This window comes from Danio rerio, chromosome 25, assembly GCF_049306965.1.
Source record: "Danio rerio strain Tuebingen ecotype United States chromosome 25, GRCz12tu, whole genome shotgun sequence".
Lineage (NCBI taxonomy): Eukaryota > Metazoa > Chordata > Actinopteri > Cypriniformes > Danionidae > Danio > Danio rerio.
The window spans coordinates 14,403,841-14,422,695 of record NC_133200.1 but is presented as its reverse complement, the minus strand read 5'-3'; the positions used below and the strand labels follow the sequence as shown (position 1 = coordinate 14,422,695).

Sequence of the window (18,855 nt, the reverse complement as noted above, 5' to 3'; positions counted from 1 at the left end):
CCGTTACTAGTGGTAAATCTAACATCCAGTAATGTAAAAAGTGTTCCCAGACCAACAAAAATGCTTTATATTAAGCCTAATTGTAGTATTAATATTTAAATTGGGTAGGTTTATAAAATTGTAGCTTCATAAGAGTATTAGTTTTATACATCTAAACGACCTTCGGTTACTGTTTAAACTGTTTTAGAATCAGTAACGTTAATATAAAAATAAAGTTAGTTGTGTGGAGAAAACAAAAAGCCTGATGCTGAAGACTGCCTGTGTGATGTTTTAATGCCACCTTGTGGTTACTCCTCGAATAACACTGCATTGAAATGGCTCAATATTAAAACTTGAATTGAATGAATAGAACCGTAAGCTTATAAAGTATTCATTGTGGCTGAAAATAATCCTGAGACAAGAAAATACACGATTCCTTCCATCATAAATATATCTATTACGTCAGGATGTTCGCTTACTGACATTCCTAATGCACCCAGTCAAGTTAATTAATATTCATTATTTTAGCAATCGGATAAATCTACTGGATGAACGTCTCAACAAGCATTTAATATTCAAAAGTTTCTGATCAGCGATCATAGTACAGTTCGCATTTCGAGGGCGGGGCTTTGGGTTCAGAGAAGGCGTGACGTCGTTACGCTGATCCGGAAGAATATTTAAATATACATTTGACAAACTGACGTTATGCATAAACGTTTGGTTATTTGAGCAGGGATTTTGAAAGAACTAGAAATGACCTTGTTCAGACATCTCGTACGCATCACTTCCCCACGGCTGCCGTTTATTTGCGGGAGCAGCAGGAGATTTTCAGCTAAAGTAAGTGCTGGGCTCATTCTGAGTGCAGTGTTACATAATTCTTGTAACTAGATTAAAGACTTGAAGTCTGTGGGACAATAAACATTTTCCCTCAGAAGTTATTAATGATAAAATGAAAAACAAATTGTACTTAAATATTTAAATATAATGTAGAACACAACTTATTTTTACCTGTCATCATGGAGTCTTGCAGGTAACATTTGGTATTTGCGGCTTTGTTGATTTCAGACTGCAGCCGTGGAGCGGGTCGTCTCCTCATTTCGTTCTGTCACCGGAGATGAAGGCGTGTCTGTGGGTTCTGCTGTCAGAGAGCAGCATGGCAGAGATGAGTCTGTGCACAGGTGGGTTGTCTCTGCCATGCCCGAGTGCCACCTGCTTCCTAATGATATGCAAAAAGCCGCATTAAGTCCGCCCACAATAATAAATAAACCAACTGAACTGTAGTTTCAGTGCTAATAGTTGAAAACAGCGATTTTGTATATAAACACATTTTCTCTCTCTTCATGCACCCCAGATACAAAAATCAACAGGCATTATATCAGTCAATCGAGTAATGCACCCTATATTTTATAAACGGATTTTTATAAAATATACGGTGCATGCCCCCCCCTTTAAGGTCTTGTCTTCATAAATTTTAATAAAAATGGCTGGTTCTGTTTCAACTCATACCAAATTAATGTTAGAGTTCTTCTTCGGTTTGTAACCTCTGACAACTTTTTTTTTATTAAAATATTCTCAATAAAGTACCTTAAAGAACCTAAGTGATATATAGGTTCATAAAATGCTCATCTAAAATCTATAAAACATTTATGTGGGTTGAACAACAATTAAGACAGCGTTAGCATCTCTTAGCATTGAATTGTAGGGAACAACAGGCAATTTAAAACCTTTCCCATGTTATTTCATCTGCTGGGTTTTATGGTGTTGTAAACTATTTTAACTTCTTTAGCCTAAATCAACAATAATACAGAACCAAGTCACTGACCAATACACTGTTTACAGTCACTGGCCACTTTATTTGGTACAACTTACCAGTTCCGGGTTTGACCCCGTTTTGCCTTCTGACACTGTGGTCATAAAGGGGTGGACATGGTCAGCAACAATCCTCAGGTATTGTTGATACGCTGCTCAATTGCTACTAATGGGCCCAAAGTGTGCCAAGAAAATATCCCCCACACCATTACACCACCACCACCAGCCTGTACCGTTGATACTAGGCAGGATGGATCCATGCTTCATGTTATTGACGCCAAATTCTGAGCCTACCATCTGAATGTCGCTGAAGAAATCAAGACTCATCAGATCAGGCAGTGTTTTTTAATCTCCTATTGTCCAATTTTGGTGAGCCTGTGCGAATTGTAGCCTCAGTTTCCTATTCTCAGCTGACAGGGGTGGCACCCAGTGTGGTCTTCTGCTCCTGTAGCACATCCGCCTCAAGGTTCGACGTGTTGTCCAGAGATGCATTTCTGCATACCTCGGTTTTACCGTGTGGTTACTTGAGTTACTGTTGCCTTTCTATCAGCTTGAACCAGTCTGGCCATTTTCCTCTGACCTCTTGCATCAACAAGGCATTTGTGCCCACAGAACTGCCGCTTACTGGATATTTTCTCTTTTTCTGACCATTGTCTGTAAACCCTAGAGATGGTTGTGCGTGAAAATCCCAGTAGATCAGCAGTTTCTGAAATACTCAGACCAGCCTGTCTGGCACCAACAACCATGCCATGTTCAAAGTTCCTTAAATCACCTTTCTTCCCCATTCTGATGCTCACAGATCGTCTTGACCATGTCTACATGCCCTAATGCATTGAGTTGCTGCCATGTGATTGGCCCGTTAGAAATTTGTGTTAAAAAGTAGTTGTTCAGGCGTACCCAATAAAGTGGCCGGTGAGTGTATAAACAATGTTGCAAAAAAATCAATATTCAAGCTGTATGACATTAACAAGTGATTTGACACATTACTTGGTATTTACATATCTCTGTTATTTTGTCTGGCTGTATCAGATGCCGACCACCCGATGTGGTTGTGTTTCCTCGGTCAGTAGAGGAGGTCAGCGCTCTAGCCAAGATTTGTCACCACTACCGATTACCCATCATCCCATTCGGCACAGGGACGGGCTTGGAGGGAGGTGTTGGTGCTCTGCAGGTTGGTCCAGTAAAGAAAAAGAGAAAGCAGAATATTACTCTGAAAATGTTAATGATCAAACTTAACCTTCATTAAAAGAAAACGGTTTTGATTTCAAATGATTGTATATAAAACGTTTATATTTGCATGCTAATTTATATGATGGATCACTTTCATTTGATCCAAATGTGTATTTAAGGGTGGAGTGTGTTTCAGTCTGAGAAAGATGGAGCAGGTTGTTGATCTTCACCAAGAGGATTTTGATGTGACGGTGGAGCCTGGGGTGACACGAAAAAGCCTCAATTCATACCTGCGAGACACTGGCCTCTGGTTTCCTGTCGGTCAGTCCCATTCTTGTTTATTACATGTACAAAGTAGATCACATAAAAATCAATCATGCTGCAGTTTTATTGCCAGTAGTTCAAATGTTTTTGAATTTTTTGAATTTTTTTTGTTTTTGAAAAATATCTATATGTAGTTTGTAATATAGCTGCATGTATGTCAACACGATTGAAGTAAACATTTTCATAATCCCCGCCTGCCTGCCACATATGGACACTCCAAAATGGACACTTTTTGACACAGAACAAATACAAAAAGACCAATCAAAACAGACCTGGCCAGCTGACCAATAAGAACAAAGTTTGTCTTATGGACTGGATAGCAAAGACAGAATCACCACGAGGCGACACTCTAGTGCAATTTGGGAAACAGCCACTAGATGGAGCTGCGGCCATTTTGGAATAAAAACTCCAATAGAACAACAGCATATTATAAGTCTGTAAAATAGACTATATAAAGTGCTGATGATTGTGATAGTAAGTGCTGTATTGTTGTCTTTCAGGTTGTATCTCAGCTTTATTGCACTTTTTATATAAATAATAAAAAAAAAACAAAGTCGCTGCTTGCCATCGCGACAGCAATAAGATCCAGTGGACAGCCGACCGCTTTCACTCCAAAATGGCGGAATCCGGGGCAGTTGCTGGGCGCTGCTGTTGCTATGGAACATTCTATTGAGTGTTGCCTCTTGGTCATTCTAAGCTCTTTGTTTATAGACATTAAACCCAGAATGTATTAAAACGAACCATAACAAAATCATTTTGTAGTGATTTGAATATTACTCACTAAAATACCATATGACCTGCTCTTTAAACACTCAAGTTTTCTGATTCTGATGGGTAGTCATGATTTTCCTCTGTGCAATTATGATAATAGTTTTTTTACTATAAAAAAAAAATAAGGTTGTACTATTTTTATGGAAGTTAAAGAATATACAGTGGAGGAAATAAGTATTGAACATGTCATGTTTTTTCCTGGGAATAATATTTCTAAAGGAGTTGTTGACATGGGATTGAACCAGATTTTGATTAAAACCCCAAAACAATACAAACATAAAAATAAAACAAAAAAGCCTTTTATTTTATTTTATATAACGAAGATATATATGTATTATTACTATTTTTGTAGAATTTAAATTTTCTTTAAAAATTCTTTAAAATTACTTTCTATTGGATTCAATTCAGGTGATTGGCCGGGCCATACTACAGCTTAATTTTCTTTCTCTAAAAGCATCTTAGAGTTTCCTCGGCTGTGTTTTGGATCATTGTCTTGCTGAAATGTCCACCCTGGTTTTATCTTCATCATCCTGATAATGTAGATGCTGGACTGAAGCAGCTAATATTATCTACAATGACGAAGGGCAGAGGATTGCTAAATAACTACTAAAAGATTTCAGCTGCTGTCTGGGCTTTCACTGCCTTTCTAAACCTCCCTTTCTTCATTTGTTCAATATTTTTCCCTGTGTCATTTCATTTTATTACACATAACTTATTTTTTAAAACTAATTGGTTTAGTTTTCTTTGCATACATGGATTATTTGGTTGTTACCAACATCCAGTTAAAATTTAAAGTCAACAGCAACCTAATGCGTTCAATACTTATTCCCCCCACTATATTTTCACAGATCCAGGTGCCGATGCATCTCTCTGCGGCATGGCTGCAACTAGCGCATCAGGCACAAATGCAGTCCGTTATGGCACAATGCGCGAGAACGTCCTGAACCTGGAGGTAGTTTTAGCAGATGGAACAATCCTCCACACAGCAGGAAAGGGGCGTCGTCCGAGGTATGACTGCCAATAAGTTGAACTAAACCATTTGTTGTTAACATTTGATGTACTTTTTCCAGTGCACTTCCCTTTTAGAGAGACAGCTGCTGGATACAACCTAACAAACCTTTTTGTGGGTTCTGAGGTAGGGCTGAACAATATATTGTTTGAGCATCGATATCGCATTGTGTGTATCAAAGTCACATCACAGGATTAGATTGTTTATTAAAGACTAAAAGATAAAGATATTATTGAATTTTATATTGTTTAAATATTTATACAATGATGATCATTTTTTTTACATTTGATTGTTCAGTTTCTGTACTTGAATACTGTTAGACTCCCCAGAAAACCATAAAACCCTTATTTATTTACTTATTTTTGTTTGTAATTCATTATATTTTGTGCAATTGCACTGCATAGAAAAAGTCTTGATCATCCCAGTCGATCTAAATCAATGAAATATTTTCAAATAGAGCTATTCAAATCAAAAATGGATGAAACTATATTCAGATCGCAATATATTGCAGCCAAACAAAATATGGCAATGTCAGATTTTTCCAATATCATAAGGGAACTTTGGGTGTCATTACCAAAGCCACACTTTTTTGTAGAATAGTTGCGAAAAAATACTTGGACAACACGTTTTGGCCAGTAGCGTGTAAAAATTCACAATGATCATTCAACTATTTTCAAAAAATACCTGGATGACATACTACCTTTTGGCAATTCAAATTTTTTCTGTAATAGCTGTGAAAACATACTTTAAACTACTCATTTTAACAAGTAGTATCTACAAATTCACAACATTCACAGATTAGTTGATTAAAACTACTCAGATAACATGCTAATCTGGCAAGGAGTATATCCAAGTTGATAGACTTTTATCAATGCACTTTCCCTTTTAGAAAGACAGCGGCTGGATACAACCTAACAAACCTTTTTGTGGGCTCCGAGGGAACTTTGGGTATCATTACCAAAGCCACACTCCGATTATACGGTGTTCCTGAAAGTATGGTGTCAGCTGTTTGTTCTTTCCCATCCGTCCAATCAGCAGTCGACAGCACTGTTCAGATCCTTCAAGCTGGAGTCCCCATTGCACGTATAGGTAAGCACATTGTGACCATATCTTGTGTTTTGTACTTGTAAAATCACAGGCTGTGTCACTTCAAACTACATGCGTGCCTTTCTGTGTGATTTAGTGCAGAACTCGTTCATTGTAATCTATTCATTGAAGTCTCCCACAATAAACATTAATTCAGAAGGAAACAGCGACCTTATACTCCGAGCGCAGTGAAGGGTTTAATGAATTGCTTGATTCTCAGAACCACAACGTGTTTTCTTTTTCTTTTGCAGTCCACTCAGGGAAAATCTTCCACCAGTAGCACCATCCAATTTATGAGTAATCAGGCATGACCGACCTCTTAGATTTATAAATCGAGGCTGCACTGAGGCATTGATTTTTTTATTTTTTTTAAAGCATGGACTTTCTACATACAAAGGCCTCAAATAACTTAATCGATGCTGATACATTCCTTTTTTGCAGAATTCTTGGATGACGTGATGATAAACGCATGCAATCGTTTCAACAATCTGTCCTATGCTGTAACACCCACTCTATTCCTGGAGTTTCATGGGAGCTCCAAGAGCATGGAGGAGCAGGTGTCTGTCACAGGTGCAGTATTGTATATGGATATACATTTTTATAAATACTGGATTTTACAAGAGCAAAACAGTGCCATTTAGTGGTGTTTTTATGTATATTTAGAGGGCTCTTGATATTATACAGTAGTGTTCTACCCTTGGGAATAAAAACACTGTAGTCTATGGCTGCATCTAAATTTGCGTTCTTCACCACACTATATTAGTGGAAAAATAGTATGTTGAGAAGGAATGTGTCTAATTTGACATTATTTACAAGATTCGAAACAATATAATTGGATGACCTTGAAACTGGGTGGCTCAGTGGTTAGCACTGTCACCTCACAGTAAGAAGGTTACTGGTTTGACCAGTTGGCATTTCTGTGTGGAGTTTGCATGTTCTCTTCGTGTTTGCGTGGGTTTCCTCCAGCTGAGGGAAAATGAAAAAAATGAAGTGAAGTTTTAAACTAATTTCGAGAGGAGCATGTGCTCATGATTGACCCAGCATTAGCTAATTATGATCCTCCAATCAAAGGATCCCAAATCACTATATATATATCCTCATTTCCTTTCTACAACTATCTTCGTCTGGAAGAAACCCCCCTCCTCCCCTTCTTCCTCCTTTGTCCAGAATGGGCGGCACGGTGGCCCAGTGACTAGCACTGTTGCCTCACAGCAAGAATACCAATGGTGTTGGGTCCTCGCTAAGCCATCTGGTATTTCTGTGTGGAGTTTGCATGATCTCCCCGTGTCCGCGTGGGTTTCCAATGGGTTCCCCGGTTTCCTCCCACCATCCAAATGTGCTCTATATTATAGATAAAATAAGCCTAAACCTTTTTTTATAATGTCTTACTCTCAGGAAGTTCGCCTTGGCCTCAGCAGCGGGGGAGTTTGAGATGGACCTGAGCTCAATCTCCACTCACCCTGCAAAAGGGGGGAGCCCTGGGCTCAAGGATCCCTTGAGCTCAGGGCTCTCTCCCAGGACAGCATGCCAAACAAGCTATGTATAAATCATGAGCTAAGTGTGAACTCTTGAATGACCTCGAAACTACTTTTCGGCAAGTTGTATGTCCAAATTTAACATTTTCATTAAATGGTTGCAAAAAAGTACCTGGACGACATAGTAATTTTGGCCAATAGCATAAAAAATTCAAAATATTTATTCAACTTTTTAAAAAATGTACCTCGATGACATACTTTTGGCAATTCATATTTCAAAATTTACAATATTTCTAAAATAGTTTTAGAAATGTAATTCTAATTTTAACCTGTACTATGTACAAATCAATAACGTTAATAGATTAGTCGTTAAAGCTACTCTGATAACATGCTAATCTGGCAAGGAATATGTCCGAATTCACAGTATTCATTCATTCATTTATTTTCCTTTGGCTATTGCCGCAGTCACACTAGAGTTTGAGGTTTGTCGTACGGCATTGAAAAAAGGGGCGGGATTAAACAAGACAATTAGACATTAAAAAAAGAGAGCGATAGGTCCGTATTTAAAATTTTGGTACAGAAAGGTCATGTTTTGATCTTTGATTGGTTTCACGCAGTCACATGATGCAATTTTGCAACTTTCGAAGGCAGCGACTTGCAAAACATATCACATGAGCTTGCAGTATGACCACAGCTTTAGTCTCTATTTCAAAAGTCGCCACAGCGGAATAAACCACTAACTATTCCAGTATATGTTTTACACAGTGGATGCCTTTCCAGCCGCAACCCAGTGCTGGGAAACACCCATATACACTCACACTGATACACATACTCATCCAATTTAGTTTATTAGTTTCACCTATGTCGTTCGACTGTATGGAAATCCGGAGCACCTGGAGTAAACCCTCAACAACATGGGGAGAACATGCAAATTCCCCACAGAATTGCCAACTGGTCCAGCTGGGATGCGAACCAGCAACCTTCTTGCTGTGAGGCGACAGTGCTAGCCACTGAGGTACCGTGCCACCTCTTTTGGCAATTTACATTTTTAAATTCAGAATATTTCTATAACAGTTGTGGAAAAGTACTTGATTTACTAATTTTAACAAGTACTATGTACTAATCATCAGCATTCATTAGTTGCTATCTGACAAGCAGTAGGTCCAAATTCACCATATTCAGCCATTGATTTATTTTCCTTCTGCTAATACCGCGGTCACACTAGTGTTGAGCTTGTGAAATTCTGTTGTACGGCATTGTGAAAAGGGGCGGGATTAAACAAGACAATTAGACATTAAAAAAAGAGAGCGATAGGTCCATATTTAAAACTTTTGTACAGAAAGGTCATGTTTTGATCTTCGATTGGTCTCAAGCAGTCACATGATGCAATTTTGCAACTTTCAAAGGCAGCGACTTGCAAAATTTGTCGCATGAGCTTGATTTCCGGTCTTCCATATTTGCATGCTTATGAATGGAAGTCTATATGGCGAAAAGTGCAGTGTGATTGCAGCTTTAGTCTCTACTTCAGAAGTCGCCACAGCGGAATGAACCGCCAACTATTCCGGCATATGTTTTACACAGTGGATACCTTTCCAGCTGCAACCCAGTACTAGTAAACACCCATATAGACTCATACACACATTCGTACACTATGGCCAATGTAGTTTATTCAATTCACCTATAGCACATGTCTTAGACTGTGGGGGAAACTGGAGCACCCGGAGTAAACCCACAACAAAATGGGGAGAACATGCAAGTTCCACACAGAACTGCCAACTGGTCCAGCTGGGACTCGAACCAGCAACCTTCTTGTGGTGATTTGAAGGTGCTAACTACTGAGGTACCGTGCCGCCTCTTTTGGCCATTTACATTTCCAAATGCACAATATTTCTATAATAGTTGTGGAAAAGTACTTTGATCTACTAATCTTAACAAGTACTATAACCTGCTAATCAATATATAGATGAGCTCAGATTTTCTTTTCAAGTTGTCTGTCGAAAATTCACATTTGTTCATTGTAGGGCTGCACAATACTGGAAAAAATGGACATTGCAATCTTTCTGCGATTTGTATTACAATATTGGGCACAGTGGGTAGCGTTGTCGCCTCACAGCTAAAAGGTTGCTGGTTTGAGCATCGGCTGGGTCAGTTGGCGTTTCTGTGTGGAGTTTGCATGTTCTCCCCGTGTTTGCATGGTTTCCTCCGGGTGCTCGGGTTTTCCCCACAAATCCAAAGACATGCGGTACAGGTGAACTGGATAAGCTAAATTGTCCGTAGTGTATGTGTGTGAATGAGAGTGTATTGGTGTTTGCCAGGGATGGGTTGGGAAAGGGCATCCGCTGCGTAAAACATATGCTGAATAAGTTGGCGGTTCATTCCACTGTGGCGACCCCAGATTAATAAAGGGACTAAGCCGACAAGAAAATGAATGAATGAATGATTGAATATTGCGATATCTATATATTTTCGCAAGATTACTTTTGTAACAGTTCGGAAAGAATTCATCATCTTACTTTGATTTGGAGTTAATTTTACTTGTTTAACTCAGTCTTCTGCGAAGTATATTGTGATATGAATATCATTTCACAAGATCTTTTAAGTTACTCTATTTGGAAAGAACTCATCATTTTACTTTAATTGGGATTTTGTAAGTGAGTGCATCCGCATAAAACATACAAAATTACCATAAAATACATAAAATAAACTAATTAAAGCATGCATAAAACAAAAAAACAATGAAAAAATAACAAACATTACTTTATTGCTTTTCATGGAGTTTAACAGTATCGAGGTACAGAAATTCTGTAAGCAAATGTAAAACAACACTGCATATAGTATTCATTGAATAAATAAACACAATCATTCTTTGTAAAGTGGCAAATTAAAAAATTTTTGTGCCCAAATGGTTTAAATTAATATGAAATCTTAATCACAAATAAAAATCTTTCACACTATTATAGGGTTGTACTTCAATCATGTGCTCTGAACTTTCATTGTTAATAAACAGTTAAATGGTGAGAAATATGTTTTACCATTATTATTTACAAAAGAAAAAATAAATATATACATTAGCAGCAAATAAATTCAGCTTATTAAAATTAATAACTATTATTAAGAAATAGAATCAAGCTATTAAATATCATTACATTAGCCATTTCTTCACTGTATAACTTACACATTCTGATTAAAGAGCAACCAGTGCATCTCTTATTTATTTAGATTTTTTCATTTGATTACTATAAATAACAGGTGTCATTTAAAAAGTGCACACGTCTAACATTATAATAAAAGCATACGACTGCTTAATTTTTTATGCTCATTAAAGATGAAAATAGTTGTGTTTGAAAAAAAAAAAACACCAAGTTCGACATCTTGAGATGTTATTATTATTAATTGTGTGTATATGTCTGTTCAAACACGCACCCAAAACCCAGAATTTTGCTCTGCTTCAAATCGCGTGTACAGAATCCATTTGGGAAGCAGCGTTTAAAACATTGTATAAGTATGGAGCGCGTCAGCTGACAGTCATGCACGGCTATATGACTGTTTTGAGAATTGCATATTAAGGTGAGACAGCACCTGTAGTGAAAAGGAAGGTGATCCTGCCATTTTTATATTTATGTCAAAGTGTTTTCATTCCTAAACGAAGCATAAGCAAAGAACAAACTCACGTTTAGGAGCAAGGGGGTAGGATCGGCTCTTTAATGTTTATTTGCCACCCTTCAGAAAAAGACTGAAAATACAGGAGAAAAACGAGAAAATACCTTTACGGGATGATAGCGGGATAGAACTGTTAAATATGGGAGAATCCTGGGAAAAACGGGAGGGTTGACAGGTATGCAAAAAAGTACTTGTATGATCTGCTTATTGCGTCAATAATATGTCCAACTTCACTGTATTCATAAAATGGTTACAAAATAATATCTGAATGACCTACTATTTTAGAAAGTAGTACTTATAAATTGACAGTATTTGTAAAATAGTTGCCTGAAAGAGACTGACTCTGATTATATTAATTCTATTTGTGCTCTGCATCTTCAGAGGAGATCACCCGGGATAACGGAGGCTCAGACTTTGCCTGGGCTGAAGACGAGGAGACCCGCAGCCGGCTGTGGAAAGCCCGTCATGATGCGTGGTATGCTGCCATGGCCCTGAGGCCTGGATGTAAGGTGGGAATAATCACTGCAACATGATTCTGACTCATAGAAGAGTGGTGTATTTTCTGAGACTGGAAAATTAGCCATTCTAATGCTGGGTTTACACCAAATGGAAATTTAAAGGTCGCCTGAAGTGCTTTGAAATGTGCAATTTTTGTTCGATCTGTGATGTAATTTGAACTGAAAAACATAGACAGGCTGGAGCATACACTACCTGACAAAAGTCTTTCCATCGATCTCAGTTGTAAGAGCAACCAATAATAACTTGACTTCTAGTTGATCATTTGGAATCAAGAAGTGTCAGAAGGTAGATTTTCCCCATGAATCATCTGTTGAACTGCATCACAATCATCACAAATACCGCAGAAGACATATTGGAACCCGCATGGACAAAAGATTGTCACAGATATCTGTCAAGTTTGGTGAAGGGAACATCATGGTTTGGGGTTACATTCAATATGGGGGCGTGCGAGAGATCTGCAGAGTGGATGATCAACATCAACAGCCTGAGTGTGTCAAGACATTTGTGCTGCCCATTACATTACAAACCACAGGACAGGGCAAATTCTTCAGCAGGATAGTGCTCCTTCTCATACTTCAGCCTCCACATCAAAGTTCCTGATAGTAAAGAAGGTCAAGGGACTCCATGATTGGCCAGTCCAGTCACCAGACATGAACATTATTGAGCATGTCTGGGGTAAGATGAAGGAGAAGGCATTGAAGATGAATCCAAACAATCATGATAAACTGTGGTAGTCTTGCAAGAACGCTTTCTTTGCCATTCCAGAGGACTTTAATATAAGGTTAATTAACAAGACTTTTGTCTAAGCAAAGTGAGACCTTACTGTCCTAATGAAATAATTAAACATCAAGAAACGATCATATTTTATTTTAGTGAAATAAGTGTAATCTAGAGGCCTTTGCCTTTCATATAAGCCACTTCTGATACTAAATGATCAACTAGAAGTCAAGTTATTATTTGTTGTTCCTATAATTTGGATTGGCGAAAAGACGTTTATCAGGTAGAGTAACTCCTCCCCTTTTTTAAAAAACAGCCAATACCAAATAGTTTTTATTAACACCGCTCTGCCAGTTTGAATGGTTGAAGTCAAGAAGATAACAATAATGTCGTTTACTCGTTTTCTTACAGGCATACTCTACAGACGTCTGTGTGCCTATTTCGCGACTACCTCAGATTATAGTAGAGACGAAAGCAGACTTAATCAGCAACAATATTACCGGTAGATTACCTAGTCTATTTTCCTTTCTTAATTTTCATGTTTAACTTCAGATAAAAATATGTTTACATTATATTCTAGGCCCTATTGCAGGACACGTGGGTGATGGAAACTTCCATTGTTTAATCGTACTGGATCCTAACGACACAGACGAAGTGCAGAGGGTTCACTCCTTCACCGAGAGACTGGCCAGGTACTTGTGTTTAACTCCTTTCAGCAGATTTACGCCCTCACAATCATGATCTGACGCAGCTGAGAGGGTCCAGGAGCAGCTTTTGTGGGAATTGTCAGTTTTTTTTTGAGTAGCAATCAATAGCAGGGTTGTTTCTCAGTGCATCTCCTGCCATTTGAAGAGCGTTTATTTTCAATGACAGACCAAGAGGGTCTAGAATCTGACTTAAGAACCAAGCACAAATAATAAAGGCCTCACTTGCCATCAGTCTCTGGCAGGCACAATGGATGAGTGAACAGCATCCAGACACTTCAATCTCATTTACTTTAATAATGACAATGACAATTTTATCTATAAAGCACAATTTTTATTACGCTTATTGGACAAAGTGCTTTCAGAAAGTAGACAGACAACCACAAACAGACTACGATCATACCTTCTAACATCTAAATGCCTTTGAGAACAAATATGCCTGTCTTATTGACAGTGGTAAGGCGTTCCAAAGCCTGGGGGTTGCAATGCTGAAAGTACAATCTCCCCTACATTTAGTCTTGATTTGGAGATGCACATCAGATACTGATTAGAGGACCGAAGGGATCTGGTTGGCTGGTAAAGTCTCAGTTGCTCACAGAGATAAACAGGAGTCGTACCACTTAGAAGAGGGGTGCCCAGACCTTTTCGTATGAAGGGTCACAAACCAAATATCATTGAGAGCCATGGGACGAAGGTAAACATACCAAACTATATTACATTATTGTCATGGTTAATTTCCTAATTATTCCTAATATTTCAAAATAAATAGAAAACATTACTTTAAATGGGATTTACTAATGCAGAAGAACATTTTAAATGATAATGTATTGCAATAAATCATAAACAATTACATTTATAACTTAGTGGAGTTCAATGCTGAATACACTAGTCAAGCAGAGTCTGCCTTTAACTTGATTTGTTCACCAAGTCTCGGCAATGTCGGGTAACAGTATATACATTTAAACAAAATCTGATTAATTTACACCATTTAATTGAAAAGTTTAATTTCAGTTAGCTGTTAACAATAAAACACACAAAGGGTTACATTCAATTTGATTTGACAATCTCGAAACCATCCCCATCATTATCCCTCTGTTCTCAGATGGGATAGCGGGCCAAATTAAAAGTTACCATGGGCCAACTTTGGCCCTAGTTTGAGCATCTTTGGTTAAGAGATTTAAAAAAAGTAATATTTTCTCTAGAATGAACAGGTAGCCAGTATAAAGACCGTTAGACTGGAGTAATATGCTCCCTCTTTTTGTAGTCTCAGTCAGAAGACGGGCCACTGATTTTATGGAGAAGTTTTAGCCTACAAGTTTATTAGCTGCATTTCCACTGTTGGGTCAGTGTGACCCAGGGCTTTCATCAGGCTGGGCTGGGCCAATAGCCTGGGAGCGTGAGGACGAAGTCATGTCGCAAGTCGACTGTCGGACCAATAGCTTGCTGCGCTTCACAAAAAACCCACCTTAATAAATCCCCCCGTATCCAACGTCACACAACCCGCTTATTACAGCGGGAAAAAAAAATCTCAAATTCAGTGGCAAAGTGGAGCAGGGGGACCCCGCATGATGGGGGGCGCCGCGTGATAAATCCCAAATACCACCATACCATCCCTCCTCCGGTCTTCACATCGCACGATCATAACCAACCCATACCTGCCAACACTCCCGTTTTCCCCAGGAGTCTCCCTCATTTCAGACCCATCTCCCGCCACCCTTCTGTTTTGTTATTTCTACCCGAAAACTCCTGTAATTTCACCCCACCCCCCTTCCTTTCCTCAGCTTTTTGGTACAGTCTGTAAAACCCCCGGGTCGCCAACGGTGGTGTAGTATCCCATCGCAGGGTCATAGTACAGTCACTTACCCGGTTCTCAGCTGTGTTATTCAGATACCTCACCCCCGACACCAAGCCACAACAATGCCGGTCTCCACTTTGCACGATCATAAGACACCATGCCTCCGGCACCTGCACCCCCCCTCCTACTCCTCAGTCCAAATTTTCAGGACTGTCCAGTACTACACTTACTTTTTGTAAGGGAGCGTAATTGCAAAACTAACGTAAGTGAAATGGGCATATTGCCACCTCTTAACCTGACACAGGAAAACTCTGCCTTAACCCTTTAAAACTCTGCACTCTTAACCCTATCCCAGTTGGCCCGATCTGGCTCAAGGTATTCCGTGGGCCATAAAAATCCCGGTCGCTGGCCCCAAAGAAGCCCCACTTTGGCCTGATCAGGCCCTGGAAGTGACTGTGGAAACACGACTGGTCCTGGCTCGCTCGCTTTAGGCGCGCAGGGCCGGCACGTCCATAGAGGTGACCTAGGCAGCCGCCTAGGGCGGCGGAATAGAAAGGGCAGCGTCCCAGACACTATACCCTCACCACGTGCACCCTCAGATATATTCGTGTCTAGGGCGGCAAAATAAAGAGGGAGGAGTCCTTGACACTACCCTTACCACCTGCGCCCTCAGTTATATCTGCGTCTTGGGCGGCAGAATAGAGAGGGCGGTGTCCGCGACACTACCCTCACCACCTGCGCCCTCAGCTTTATCCATGTCTAGGTGCCTCCACCCTGCTTTCACTTTAGGGTTGAGGGCGGCATGACCGTCCTTTGCCTAGAGTGGCAGTTTAGCTTGCTCCCACCCTGTAGGCACGATAGTGGAAACATGGCAATTGTCAGCTTTAACAAAACTTGGCTGATTAGAGTTTGTCATGCTAATAGAGTTAGACTTGCGTTTTCTGTACAAGTTCAAGAAATATAAGCAGAACAATGTGAAATTGCTGACAGCAGATCATTTAAACAAGCTTGCTACCTGAAAGTGCTGAAGGACTTGGCCAAGCCTAATTGATGACTCTGCTGACTTCTCTAATACCGTCAATATTGTACACTTTAATAGTATTCTGCTTTTTAAAGGAAAGTGCAGGGTTCAATCGAAGGCTGGAATATATCACATTTAAGATTACCTGACAAAATCATTCAGGCTTGTCTCATTGCAGCAAAACCTGTGGTTAGACTGTACAATAAAGTGGTAGTTCCTTGTCATGTCAAACAATGAGAACTGCTTCATGAATAAGACAAGTAGGTGTTGGATTTCTGCCACGCCAGGGAGCCCCAGAGACAAGTCGTCATTATTGAGTTGGAGAATGTGGAGGTGGAAACACCTGGGAATCCTAAACAGGACTGAACAGACAGCTCAGCCTCACAGATTCTGCTTCCTGAGGAAACTTGCGACCTTACCGCCATTCTGTACCAGTGACACAAAGCAACAAGCAACCATTCATTTCAATGGAGAGACAGAGACTTTCAGTGATCTCCAGCCACATTGGCATCTGCGACTGTTGGTTACCATATGTGTACATGTCCACAAATTAAATAAAAGTTACAAATCCTTAAATTTTATGCAAATGAGGAGCGATTTAACAGCCAATAGGAGTATCAGGGGATCATCTCTTAGCTCCTCCACTAGCTAGTTGTATTCTCTGGGCTGCAGATCTGCCGCAATAGTTGCAATGACTGTTATATTGTACTCATGAGGGCGTTAAGTTCCCAATCCAAATTTTGATTGAATTTGGAAGCTGACATACAGAATTTGGTTTCAAACGTTTTCTGTGTAAGAGACACATCTCAATGCTATTAATATTGAACACTTTAAACGACAGTAATGTGGCCGCATCTTTACAGTGAATCGATTCATTCTCGTGTTGTTTGTCCTGATGCAGGAGGGCACTGGCGATGGATGGAACTTGTACTGGTGAACATGGGATCGGTCTTGGAAAACGGGCCCTACTCAGGGAAGAGGTTGGTCCACTGGCCATCGAGGTCATGAAGGGCCTCAAGGCCTCCCTAGACCCCAGAAACCTGATGAATCCTGGAAAGGTATTGGAATTAACACAAACCAACACAGAACAATAAGAGGATACTTTGGATTACACTTTCTGAGCACTGGAGGTCAGAAGATTTAGACTGATCTGCATGGAAAATGTAATTCATTCAAGATTCATACAAATGATTTGTGATTTAGTATTATTGTGAAAACAGTATTAATGTAAAGGGATTATTTTTAATTTTTCACTGCAATCTCACTATAGATGTCTCACTATTTAGTGTGTCGCTGATTATATTTATTTTTTGGAATATATTTGCTTTGGTAGAACAAAATTTCTGAATAAGCTAAGGTCTGATAAGCTAAATTTGATAAAGAAAATAAAAACTGTAACTGAAAATTGTTTAATTTTTTCTGGTTTGTTTTGAAATGAGTCTTTTTGATTGAGGGTATGTTACACAACAATAAACTGAAAAACAACAGCATTTTAGAGGTATAAATCACCCCAAAATTCAAATTTACTTACTATTTACTTGCTCTAAAGTGGTTCCAAACCTTTAGAAGTTTCTACAGTATATTATGTTAAGCACAAAAGAAGATATTCTAAAGAAAGCTGGAAACCCGCAACCGTTGACTAGGAAAAACAAATGGAAGTCAATGGTTACAGGATTCCAGCTTTCTCCAAATGTCTTCTTTTCTGTTCAACAGAATTCAGACGGGTTTGGAACAAGTAAAGGGTGAGTAAATGATTACAAACCTTTCAGTTTTGGGTGAACTATCTTTTTAAATGTTCTCAGTTCACGCAACAGAAAATCTGCAAAACAAAATCTGTAATATGCCCTTTAGGCCAGTAGATGGCGATGTCACTTTTTAATAGGAACACTATGCACCTCTAGATCTACAGTCCTGTAGTCTGCCATTCGTTTTTTGGTTTCCAGATACACACATATCCCTACAGATTAAAGTGTGCCACATGCCTTCTTTTAAGTGAAGCTCCCAGCTGTTAGATCGCCCCCTGGGGGCTGGCTGTAGTACAAGTTATAAAGCCCGCCTTCTCCGTGTTAATTAACAAGACATGGGCACAAAAAAACAATTGATTGCACGTGCAATAAAATGTCCCGAAAGATGGTTTTGGTCAATTAAGGCACTGGTTATCACGCTGATAGAGGCTCAGATCTTCATTTTTGTAAACAGTTAGTTTTTTTGCCAGTGATTTAATGCTATAAAAACAGGGCGTGTCATCGTGATTGACAGTTGAGATTGACAGCAGACTGTCAGAGTTTCGGGAGGAGATTGAAGTACCATTTTTGATTTCTGTGTTATTTTACCATGATTAAATGAGTTGCTCAGCAGTAAACTGTACTTTCTGAGCTGCAGGATCTGATGGATGACTGTTTATTCGATTAAATGTGGGCTGTTTTTTGCTAATACACACCAACCTATATCATTTCAGGGAAAATGGGTGATCGTTATCTAGCAGTAATTCTCTGAAATAATAATTAGGAATATAAAACTAATGTTAGTCTACCTCCACATTGATCTCCTGTAACGTTATTTGAACTTGATTTAAAGGATGTCAATGACATTTTGAGTTTTTCGTCAAGTTATCGAGTTAATCAAGTGAATTTGCCGTTTTAAAATATTAAGCATTCTAGAAAGAGAATCTTATATCTTATATAACAAATAGAGCTGTAAATTTTATATCATTTATATACACCATTTATCGTTGGCTTTTTATTTTAAAACTCCTAATAAACATTCAAATGAATTTAAATTCCCCTTTGCCAGATATAATGAAGGAATTGAATAAG

The 18,855-nt window shown here is 39.0% G+C and overlaps 2 protein-coding genes across 3 annotated transcripts in view; one reads left to right on the top strand and one right to left on the bottom strand.

Annotated features, from left to right (window-relative positions):
• Positions 1-1,175, bottom strand: part of snrkb (SNF related kinase b) — a 37,985-nt gene extending 36,810 nt beyond the window's left edge. The window contains exon 1 of the mRNA XM_073941919.1: positions 988-1,175. The gene's annotated coding sequence lies outside the window, so the exon portion shown is untranslated. The remainder of the gene's footprint in view (positions 1-987) is intronic.
• Positions 685-17,444, top strand: ldhd (lactate dehydrogenase D). 2 transcript variants are annotated; one of them, XR_012399779.1, is made up of 11 exons: positions 685-816; positions 1,045-1,157; positions 2,818-2,959; positions 3,138-3,279; positions 4,902-5,061; positions 5,952-6,496; positions 6,590-6,718; positions 11,665-11,792; positions 12,931-13,021; positions 13,100-13,211; positions 16,941-17,444. XR_012399779.1 is itself a non-coding variant. In NM_199873.1 (11 exon segments), coding segments are annotated over 11 exon segments (1,494 nt in total). In that variant the 5' UTR covers positions 685-732; the 3' UTR covers positions 17,134-17,444.
• The last annotated feature ends 1,411 nt before the right edge of the window (positions 17,445-18,855 follow it).